This window comes from Solanum tuberosum, unplaced genomic scaffold (assembly GCF_000226075.1).
Source record: "Solanum tuberosum cultivar DM 1-3 516 R44 unplaced genomic scaffold, SolTub_3.0 scf00306, whole genome shotgun sequence".
In the NCBI taxonomy this organism is placed as follows: Eukaryota; Viridiplantae; Streptophyta; class Magnoliopsida; order Solanales; family Solanaceae; genus Solanum; species Solanum tuberosum.
Genome location: NW_006239228.1, coordinates 570,432 through 583,021, shown reverse-complemented (window position 1 = coordinate 583,021; position 12,590 = coordinate 570,432). Strand labels below are relative to the sequence as shown.

General features: G+C 30.5%; 1 protein-coding gene across 1 annotated transcript; it reads right to left on the bottom strand.

The window, feature by feature from the left end:
• Positions 1 to 4,898: 4,898 nt before the first annotated feature.
• LOC102597142 (exosome complex exonuclease RRP46 homolog) lies at positions 4,899 to 10,177 on the bottom strand. The gene is made up of 8 exons (XM_006359706.2): positions 9,967 to 10,177; positions 9,778 to 9,891; positions 9,495 to 9,595; positions 7,914 to 7,934; positions 6,831 to 6,903; positions 6,653 to 6,720; positions 6,410 to 6,542; positions 4,899 to 5,429 (listed from the first exon to the last, which is right to left on the bottom strand). The coding sequence occupies exons 1-8, from the start codon at positions 10,070 to 10,072 to the stop codon at positions 5,329 to 5,331; spliced, it is 717 nt and encodes a 238-aa protein (XP_006359768.1). The 5' UTR covers positions 10,073 to 10,177; the 3' UTR covers positions 4,899 to 5,328.
• Positions 10,178 to 12,590: the final 2,413 nt, after the last annotated feature.

Genomic DNA, 12,590 nt, shown 5'->3' with positions numbered 1-12,590 from the left:
AGTATCTAAATTTATTATCAAAAATATGTAAACAATGATTAGTTTGTAGCAAATATTGATAACATGAAGACAATATATCGATAATCATGTGAGTATATTAGTGTTTTATAGATTTTTTTTTAATGTAAACATTAATGGTTTTTATTTTCATTACTCCAATAACTTATTATTATTATATATAATCCCTAAAATAATTAATAGTCACTATACATTATTTGATATTTCATATTGTAGTCCTATAAATCGGCTTGTGAAAGTGAATGTCAACAAGAACTTAGAAGATTATACAAAGAATTCATAAATTTATTCTTTTAGTTTTTAACAATAAAGGTTATAGCAATGATTTTGTAAATACATCTTCCTTTTATATTAAGAAAAATATTCAAGGACATAAATTAAACTATATTTTCCACTATTTCCCTTTTGGTTATTCCCAAGTTATTCTTAAAAGTAAAGATAGTCATTATTCAAAAGAGTTTGGAAAAATGTAAAACCTTAAGGGAAGGACTAATATTTATCTTGAACGTTGAACAATTTAATTATTTTAAACAATGAAAAAATGTCTAAAAATTCATTTTATATAAAATAGAAGGAATAATATTGATAAAATTATGTGTATTAATCTTTTATAACCGCGCGAAGCGCGGACAAGTTTACTAGTTGGAAATAAATTGGAAAGTGGTGTTTGATCATATAGCTTGGCAAATACATTTGTCAAGTATCTCAAGTTTTTAAATACTAGAAAAAACTAGTATTTGGGCCAAATTTCAATATTTGGAATTTTTAAAAAACGCAAACTACATAAATCTCACTAGTTTAGGTCATAATTACTAAGATTTCGATAGTTTCAAATATTACTTCTTTTACCATATTTCATGCTTAGGATACATGAATCTGAATCCACTAGATACATGTATCTGTCGAATTTTAAAATCGAGATACATATTTTATTTATTTAAATTAATTGGTTGTAACGGATTTCCTTAATTAAAGGAGTAATTGAGGATTTTCAAAATACATTAACAATTAATTCTGAAAATTTAAATTAATTAAATCCCTTAATATAAAGCAAAAATCAAGGAGTGTATCTATGTTTAATTAGTTTCATTTTATTATTTTTTAAATTATTTCATGTATCTTTTATATGTATAATTTGATGTATCAAGTATCAATTTCATACGTTATATCCAAAAACATGTATCTGAGATAAATATGAAAATAGTTAGATACATTGTAATTAATAACATAACAAATATATATGATAATATTAAGATACGTGATAGGAGACCAGATATATATGATGAGACTCAGATACATGACAGAACAAATTGTGTCAAATACATGCGTAAATTTTCAATAATACGTAAATCTCCAAGATATTCATTAGATACACACACTTAATAAGATACACTTATAAAAATTAGGTACATATATTCATATCTCAATAATGTATCAGATACATCAATAATGTGTCAAATACATGCGTAAATCTCCGCTTATTGAAACTTTTCGATTACATTCGTGGCTGGTCAGGGCATCTCACCGCGGTGGTTTTTGCTTCACCTTTTGTTTCATCAGTGTTGCTCAAAGTGACGCGAAGTTTCTTGGTTGATCCATAGTATACAAGGTATGCAATCGGTACCATCGTCAATGTCGAATTTGATAAATCTATTGGGCTTGAAATCTCTACTTAAAACGATATCCATTGTCTCTACGCGCGAGAGGTATCTCCCCTTGCGAGATAAAATGATGGATTGTGGGGGATTAATTTTAGAGTGAGAAAATTAAAGGCTAAGAATTTGATGTTTGTGTTGACAAGATGTAGAACATTGGTTTTAATGGAGTGTTTCTTCTCAGTAAATTTCGACTTATCAAAGGAAGAAAGAGAGTTAGAGTTTGAGTTTTACCATAACTCATACTCTCTGAGAGAAAGATATTTGTTTTTAATTAAAACACTAATTTTAGAGTTTAAATGTAAAGACAATTAATCAATCCTAGTTTTAAGGGATATGAATATTGAGTGTATCTTCAATAATATATGATATAAAATATCAAAAGTGGTAATATATGTAATTGTTTGAAAGTAGAGGTAAAATTAGTGTATATGGTAGTGATATATGAATAAAGTAGTTTATCCAAAAAAAAAATCAAAAATTATCCCAAACATTAATATTTTATGAAAAAGCACCCATCATTTATTAATTCCAACTAATATTTGTTACTACCTCCTCCGGAAAAGTTTGAGTTCTAATTTGAGTGATAAAATTGAAAAAAATGAACAATTTGTGTTTGATGAGTTATAATTATAACTTAATAAATGACAAGTTTGAGTATGCGATAAATGTATTGTCTTGCCTATATTGTTATTTTGTTGTTGTTGATTGTTCTCAATTATGTTATAAGGCTATTTTTTAACAGAACATATTCATTATAAATTATAATATAAATTTATGGGTATTTTTAATAATTTTTAAAACTTATGGATATAAATCATATTTTTTGAAATAGTCAAATATTTTTGGAAATATTCGGAGTCAAACACATGGTGAAACTTCACCCAAATATAATTTGCCAAAAATATTTGAAAACTTGGAGTCAAACGCTAACTAAAAATATGTTTTTTCATACAAATTAGGACGTAAGGATGGTTGAAAATTCAAACAATGGAAGAAAGATTCAGTAAAAAGTATACATGATTGACTTGCAATTTGAGGTACTGAGAAAATATTCATAAAAGATATGCTATTAATTAACTAATTAATCATTAAAGGTGAAATTTTGCATCATATAATTAGGAGTGAATAACTTAACAATTACTCAATTATAATAAATTATTCATCAAAATCACTTATGTCTATTTCTTACTAATAACAGAAATAAGTGTTACAAAACTAAACTTTAATTAGAAGAGGTTTATGTAATTATATCCTCTCTTTTTCTTTGGCTAGGAAAACTAGTCTAACTTTGTGGAAAAGTTAATTTAACTTGAATGACTTTATTATCATAAAATAGATATAAATCACAACAAACTTTAAAGGATAATTGCTATAATTAAGTGTCGTATAAATTATTCACTCTGAAAAGTCAAAGTTGTAAATTTTCCATAGTATTGCATAACCTTAAATTTTGTTGGTAAGACATAGTAGAAATAATATCCACATATATACACCAATGGAAAATCTAGTTAGGGAAGTATGTTATATGTTTTATATAACTTGAGAACAAATAAAACTCTTCAGAAATATTTATTTTTTATCGGAGCGAAATTTTATGTTGTGCGAATTTAAATTGGTCAAAATTTAATATGGATAGTGGACATCATATGAAAAAGAAAAGTAAAAGTCTTCATAACTGAAAATAAAATTCAAAAGTTGTAGAAAATAATTTTCCCTTCCATATTGGCATGCCATGGAACTTGGAACAGCTTGACCGGCTTCCTTCTTTATAATGAGTCTGATTTGTCAACTGTACCGACTACTGAAAATGAAATAAAAAGTCGAACAAAATCGGAAAAAAAAAAAAGAACCATTATTTCTTTAGTTTTGTTTTGATTTTTAATCTAAAAAAAATGATAAATTGGATTTAGTTTTAAGCTAAAAATATCAAAAAGTTGGAACCAAATCGACTATAGAAATATCTACTTAAAAATTATAATTGCATAAGGATAATTTAGTAATTTAATTTTTGGTCAAAAGTTTCCACTTTTTGGAAAAAAGTTTCCACTTTTTGGAAAAAAGTTTGTCATGGGTGAATAATGAATTGACAGGTTCCTTATAAGCTTTAATAATGTATCAAGTATCAACCTTCAAATCCCAAACTCAAAGGCTCAAACAAGCTTTCACAGCCATGGACTATGCAAATCTCTTGTTCAGTGGACTGGACAACATCTAAGAAATAAATGTGTTGATTTTGTAACATAATTGTTGGAATGAGCTAGTAAAGCTTCTATAATCAAGAAATCACGCTACTTTGAAAATGGGTGGTCTTTAATTTTTTATTTTTGACTTCCGCTTCTCTCATGAACTAACATTCAAGGTCAAGAGTGTTGTAATTGAACAAAGCTTGTTAAACTTGAAGTTATGCGAATAGAGCCAAAAGTCAAAACACTTATTTCCAAGGTATATCACCCTCTCTAGACCACCCTTTTTTCAAAATATCTCAATTGTCATGCCAGTTAGGGATGGCAATGGGACGGACGGATGCCAAGTAGAGCGGGTTTAAGGCTATGTGGTGCGGCGTGAACTTAAGATTGTGCCAGGTGAGTGGGATGCGGGGCGGGTTGTAGTAGTATTTTTTAAAACTATTGCAAGTCCGAATGAATTGTGGATATATGTGATTTTATGTGAGTTCAAACTTAATTTTAACTTTTTACATGTTACAAAAGTGATAGATCATTATTAATTAAGATAATTCTTTAAAACTACTAAAACATCCAAAATAGTAAGTGAAAATTGTTCGATAAAAAATAATACAGTTTCTTACATGTTTCCCAATTGACTTCTTAAAAATAATTTTTTAAATCACTATCTTATTAAATTAATACAATATAATGAAAAAATAAATTTTATTTTTTGTATCAAACTTAACTAGAAAAAGAAAATATTAAAAAAATTATGTAGAGTAGGTCTATGCGGCGCAGGGTGAGTTTGAAAATGAAAAAAGTTATGCAAGGTGGAGCGGGGCAAATTAAAAAATTTATGGGTTAAGCTCAACCCACCCCGCCTCCATGGCAGCCCAAATTGATTCAGGTTTGTTCCAAACCTATTTTTGCACCCCTGCTCGGAAACATGACTGAGCCTCAGCTATAGAAAGACACATAAGTTTTTAAATTTTTTGCCCATAAGTAGTTTAAAATAATTTTGCAAAGATTCAAATAAGGGAGGTACATAAAACATAGCAAATCAAATTTGAGGGGAGGTCTCTGGAATTATACCTTAAAACACTTCTCTTAAAAAGCATCAAAGTCTAACCAGCTTCTGTGACAAGAGTATTAAATGAAGCTGTAATGCAAACTTAATACTCAGAAATCCATTTTTTACTGATGTCATTGGCATCAAGAAAAGACATTAGTTTGCTACCTAGATTTTCCGCAGGTGTGTCTCCTGCAAATTGAAAGGGGAATATGCTACACTGACATTCCATGGAGAACCACACCTCAACTATTTGATTAGTAGCCAAAGCCATCGAGATGATATCAAAATGTACAACAATCATGACACCTCCACGTTCAATTTATGCCAAGCAAAGATCCAACACGAACAACACAACGGACTAGGAAAGTCGTGAGATCTCACTTTTGCTGATCCGATCAATTTAACCCAACTTGGATTAGTCACTTTGGACTTGTGATTGCAAGTTTCTCCTGAAAAAATCAGACAACTTGGAAGTGGCAGCACGTCCTCTCTCCAAACAGCGTATGTAGTCATCAACTGAATACAGGAAACATCTCAAGTCATAACAGTTGATCTAAGCACTCTTACGGAACAAAAGCCAACATGATTTCTACTAAAGTGGTCGACAACTTTTTCTGTCAGTTTATCAAAAATGATATCAAATAGCTTAAAGAGAAAATAGCTACCAACTGTAGGCCAAAGGTTAAAAAGATCCCACTTTCTCATTCTTAATCTAACTATCTTCTTACGTTAAAAAAATCAAAAAGTGATGAGGCTCTAAAATGCATATATAACATTGAATGTGATTGGTTTTAACTCTTATCCAGATATCATTCAATATGAAAATGGAGGGTCCGATGGCAGGGAGGGCAACAAATACAAGAGGGGGTTAAGGGGAAGCAACATACATCTACTAAATTCAAATTTAGCAGTAGATCTTATGTTGTTTTTCAGTTCCATAAACAGGTTAAAACAAACTTTGCAGAATTAATTCCACATATTTGACACTGCAAACTACAACACAATTTTTTGAGAAGTAAACTACAACTACAGACTGCAAATGTTGTAACTACTTAATTCACAAAATTAAGAGCAATTGTGAATCATCGTGCTGAAGGTATTGCTCCATATGCACTACATGTATTACAGTGACCAACTAAAATGCATCTCCTGTAAAGAGATTAATTGTAAAGATACCAGACAAATAGCTATCCACTAGCAACAAGAGGGATCAACAAACTGTTGACTAACGTCTCAGAACCACAAGCTCTAACCAGAAACCAGAATTTCATAATCAGGCAGAATAACAAAGAACTTTGAGGTAATGAAGCTCCCACCATACATAATAAAAGCATAGTGCTATCTCAAAAGCATAGACTGCTGATTTTGGGGAATACAAAACCAGTAGTTCCATACCGGTACAACTTTGATGATACAACAATCTTAGCAGTAAAAAGAACTTCTACAGATAATCATAAATGACATTAGGAATGTAAGCGCATAGATTCGTATCTTACCCGACATTACACCATGCGTAGAAGATGTTATAAGCCCATGTTCCATGGGTTCACCTCTCACTTTCAATGCTTCTTCAGGAAGCACAGATAATGTCGAGTTCGGGAAAACTAGATATACAAACGCCTTCATTCTCTGTTATCATCACATAAGCATATTATTCAACAGTATAATTTCATGATATGAGCTAGTTAAGAATGCTAAAAAAGCTTACAAATTACATAAAAGACTAAATGGAAAAAAACCTGTTCTTCTAGCTTGCTAGGGTCCAGTAGAATATGTCCACTCTCCGTTAGAGTACAACATATTGCAACTACAGAAAACAATAAGCCTCCATCATTTCATCTTTCCTCATATTGATACATTAAGTAAATTATCAAATAATGATGCTTTATCGCAAAATTGCAGATGGAAGATTAATACCAGCAAGGTGCTTCAAAGGAATTCCAGCATCCACAAGGGCAGCACATAATGCATTTATGGCACATGGAAGAAGCTTAGGAAAATGCAGTCAAGGAAGTTTCTTGACTAACGAGCAAATCAAGGTTGAAGAATGATCTAACATCAGTAATTTGCAGAATTCTAACATCACGTGATAGACGATATAGAGGTGGTTCCCTTTAAAAAAGATAGGTCATTTTGCTGAGTTTCTTAAAAACGGTTTTATCATGGTCACATAATAATGTCCTAGTTGGATATTAGTTCCTGAAAATTCAGCATTCTAGGTATTACAAAAGTAAAAAATGTGACCATAAAAAGAGTTACACCTTTTGGCAGATAGGTATACTCTGTCTTCTCACTACCACTACTCTCGATCACCTTACAGAGTATCACCAAACTATGTTTTTTTTCGAGAATGGTAAAGTTGTATTCATCAGCAATGAGGGTATGCTGGCAACCAAACAAAAAAACATTCAAAGGCCAAGTAGTCATGATTACAAAGAGCCTATGAAATCTACTAACTGATCTACTTCATATAGTATCACCAAACTATGTTAAGTTGTCCCACATTTCTTGTGGAATGTGCATTTGGTCTCTTTATATGGTCCTGAGCAATTATTAGTCACCTCATGAGATAGCTTTTGAGGTTGAGCTAGTCTCACCGTCAATTTCTTTAACGTGGTATCGAAGTCAAACTCGTCCTAATTCTAGGTTAACCAAATGTTGGGCCCCCATAAAATGATGTCCACACTCCCGTTGGCAGGACTGGGCGTGTGGAAGTAATGATCCCTTAAAACATTTGACTCTTAAAAAGCATCAAATCTAACCAGTTTCTAGGACAGAGTATTAAATGAAGCTGTAATGCAAACTAATACTCAATCCATTTTTTTAAGTAATCATCTGGGATAAAAAAATTGGTATGCTCATTCACGTAGTAATTTGATGGTTTGATCGATTATTCAAATTGATGAGAGCTCTCTTCCCATCATCCCTGAGCACTCTCAGATATCAGGGTGTAAATCGTCTAAATTGTAGCAACAGAAAGAGTTCAATAACTAAGGATACAGCTCCATCATCGTTGACAACCTGCATCAGAATTTAACTACTTAAATTTTGGTCAGAGCTATCATTATGATTAAACAAATATAATATACAATTCGCAATTAGCAAAAAAAAAACTAACAAAATCATTATGCATAGAAGCATGAGCTTTCTGATATCATGAGTTTCAGATAGACACATGGCCAACCAACAAAGATGTCAAAACCTAGTTCAATCAACACAACTGTCTTATATGGGTATAAATGTAATGTTCATCAATGCCTACACGGCACTCCAATATCTTAGTATACTGATGGGAATACTTTTTAGCCCCAACAAAAGTGGCTAGAACGTGCACTTCAGCTTTCATGCTTAATTGAGTAAATGACGAAACAAAGTGAAAAGACAGAAATAAACAAGAAACAAAATTCATAACATCTATGTGGCCCAATTGTCTTTAATCCCTCAAAAGGTGAAACAGAGGGACATTTAAAAGCTCTACTCCAGACTTGGGCTATAAGTGACTGCAACAAAATCATTATTCATTGCCAATCTAGGTGATTTAGTCTTCATCATTAAGTACCATAGCCTCTTTACATGCATTATATGATGTTCTTTGAATCACAGATTACAGCCTACTATGCTTTGAGTTAATGGTATGATGTTGGTCCCTTGTAAAGAAGGGATATCATATACCCGTTTCTCAACATTTTGTCCTACTGCTTCTCTCTTCATATTTTCCTATTACTATTCTTCTCTTTAGATAGTTGTAACTGCTACAATGAACATCTTTCTACTTTGCATTCCGATCTGCTCTGAAATATCTAATTCACTATAAGTACTTTCATCATCTTCTTAAGCTTGTTACAGTTAGTAAAAGAAGACCATCAACATGGAATGTTGCTCCTCTAGCTCTTATGTGAGTAGTTTGGAAGGAGAGAAATAGAAGGGTAGAACAAGATTTTGTTTATTGGAGGAATATCATGACACCTCTAGTTTCCTTTTGCCACACCTTTGAGCTCTGGTTCGTATATAGGTAACTTTTGTCAAGAACCATGTCTTATTGTAGGGTCTCTACTTTTTGGTATATTGCTTGTAGACAGGGATTTCCCCAATAACAAAGAAATAATTTACCTAATAAAAAAAAAAGTCCAAAATTTCACTACTTCCCTAATAAGTTTATTGCCTTCCGACTTCCTTCAAGAACTATAGTCTTCTAAACATGTAAGAGCTGTAAGTTGTGAGTGTTAATTAGTTTCCTTCCAGAATAAACTCAAGTTCTCCATCCAGACTACAGCTATAGTACAAAGCTAACAACTCGTCCACCAACAGATTGAAGACCTGAACCCCATATATACAACGACGACGGCAGCTATCCTCAATCCCTAGCTAGTTGGAGTTGGCTACATGATTACTCACTATTCATCTTGCTCTATTTGAACCACTTCCTTTTCAGTGTTTAATAGTTTAGGCTGTCTTACACTTGACATTCTTTACAATTCTACTGACATACAAATCTCTAACAGTTAACATCGTTAATTGCAGCAGGTAAGGTTAACAAATGCCTATTGAATGAAGTTCCTCCGTACTTATAGATTGTCTCACCTGAATGATAATAGACGTGGTGGTATTTGGATGAACATTCAAAACACAAATGCTTTGCACAGTCTTCTTCAAAATCATCTCATACTCCTTCTCCTCTTTACCTAAACACAAAGTAGATTTTGAATTACAAAAGGAGAAACTTCTATCGTGATCATGCCCCATTCACACATATAATGTAGCAGCACCAAACAATTTGTTGAATGAAAATATCAAACACTGCAATTCATCAATTAGTAACAAAAAGTGTATGACAAGGCCCATCACTGCGTTTAGTGAAACTAACCAATCTGCCCGGTTTTCGGCTTCCAAATGACTTCAAAACATGCCTTTTCTGGATTCTCGTTCTTGTTTGTTCCAGCTTTTGGTCCATAAACAGCAGCAAGAACTTTTGTCTCCCCTGTACAAGTATAAAAGTCTCCAACTTTAAATGAAAACGACTAAAATGAATTACCGAAATTTATCATTTAAATACCTTGAGACCAACTTGCAGAGCCATGAGCGCGATTAAGAACATTACGAGAGCAACTCAATGGTCTCAATTGATTCGCTGTTCGCCCATCTTTTCTATCAATGTCCATAGCTCCACAACTTCAACAATTTTATGAAGAGAAGGGGTTTAGACTAGGGTTTAGGAAGTAAAGGGAGAAGAAAGAGTAAAGTGGAAATAACAGAAAATAATCAAATAATCCTTTAGACCCTTTTGTTTTCGTTTATTAATTAAATTTTTTTGTCCAATCTTAAACTATTAGATCAAATATATTCATGTCGTTGTAAAAATATTTAAATATGCCCATATTTTAAATGAAATTTACCAAATCAAACAAAAATGTACTGAATTTCCCCTAAAATAACTCACTCGCAAGACTCACTAGATTAAATAAATCATATAAAATTAAACTCAATTATAAACATCTTAATTCATTAAATTTGTTCTTGTGAGTTGCTACCTTTTTATTTTTGTTTTCTTCAATTAGTTTCTTTGTTCAGTTTCATCAAGCATCAAGTTTCACGTTTTTTTAGTAAAATTTTATTTGTTTGCCGTTAAAAATCATCTCCAATATTTGTATTTGTATTTTTATTTTCTTTTGTGGAATATATATAGAGGAAATTTCACATATAGCCATAAAAATAAATTTAATTAGGCTCTGTAGCTATAGTTTGCATATTTACAGGTTATAACTATAATTTAAATGACTATGAGCCAGTGTTTGTATAATTCTCGATTATGTGGTATTTTATACCAAACAAAATTTTCAATTTTTTTAAAGGATAATGACGGTAATGTGGATCAGTTGGGAAAAGATAAACAATCCCTTAATTCATGGAATAGTATCTCTTAAGACTTTCATATCGAATATGACTTTCCTTCCTTCCAAATATGTATAAATTGATTTGTATCGATTGATTTTTATTTTTTATTGTATAAATTAATTATTGATTGATTCAATTCATTGATTACGGTAGTTTGCGTGGAATTGTGTTTGTATAAATTAACTATTTTCGTCCGTAATTGTATAAACGTATTCTTCAAAAGGTGGTTTGTATTGGTATATTATTCGGTTTTATTTTTGGTGGAATCAATTTTTGTATATGTATAATTGATTGATGACTATAGTTTATGTGGAATTAGTGTATGTACAAATTAGCTAGTTACATTTGTAATTGTATAAAATGAAAAGTGGCAATTGATTTATATTTGTATATTTTGTATATGTATAATTCACATAATTCTATTTTTTTTTGTGGAATTAATATTTGTATATGTATAATTGATTGATAACTATTTTTTCTGTGAAATTATTGTTTGTATCAATTAGTTATTTTTGTCTGTAATTGTATAAAAGAAATAGTGACAACTGATTTGTACTTAAATATTTGTATATGTATAATTCACAACTGATTTATCTTATATATTTGTTGTAATATATCTCATAGCTATTTTGAATGTTTCTTCATCCGTATTTTAATTGTATCTAACTATAAATCTGAAAAATCATACGAAATTGCAGTCATATACAAGTACAAATTAAAAAAAATAAGAATGGACTGATCTAAAAAAAAAAGAACTTAAACCGCATAAGAGTGCCCTGAAAATTAGGAAACACGATTTGAGAGAAAAGAATTTCAAATTTTAAATTTTAAAATCAATTTATGTTGAGGAATTTAAGAAGAAAATAAGGTAAAGGATTGTTAAGAAAGACAAGGAATCATTTCTATATATGAAAAGGGACAGCATACATGCTTATATAGATAGAAAAAATCGGCAACGTAATTGTAATCGAAATTTGGTGGCGAATGGTATTTAAAATAAACTATAGCTTTAATGAATAATTAATTAGTATAAGTTTGCTTAATCGCGTAATTTTCCCATATATATACTAGATACAAGTGTTCGTGCTATCACGGGCCTAACATCTGTTATTTTTTTGTCTCACTAAATGTGACATTAATAAAATTTAGAGAGTCAATTACATTTTAACATGTTTTTTAAATATTTTAAGTTGTTAATTATTGTAATTTATAGTAATTTTTACGTAATTTTAAATAATATATGTTACTTCTCTTGTCCCCAGTATATGTAGCACAAATAGAATTTCAAGAGTTAATATGTTGTTAATAATTGAGATTTACAATACTTTTTACTTAGTTTCCAAATTAAATAATACATGTTACTTCTTTATCCCATTTTATGTGACACAGATAGATTAATTTTATGAATCAATCGATTTTTTTATAAGCAATCGATTTTTTAATATGTTTTTTTTAAAAATAATTTAAGTTGTCAATTATCATGATTTATAGTATTTTTTATGCAATTGTTAAATATATAAAATAAAATAAAAAAATAAGACAAACAAATTAAAACGAAGAAAAAAAATAGGCAAATGTATATGTAAGTGTGGAACCACACAGGTGAAGCAAACATGTTGACCGTCACCTATGTGGTTATCCACACTTTTATATATATATATATATATATATATACTAGATATAAGACCCCGTGCCAGCACGGGGCCCAATATATATATATATATATATAATTTATGTCATATTATGGAATTTGAGAAGTTATTGAAAATTTTATATGATTTTTAA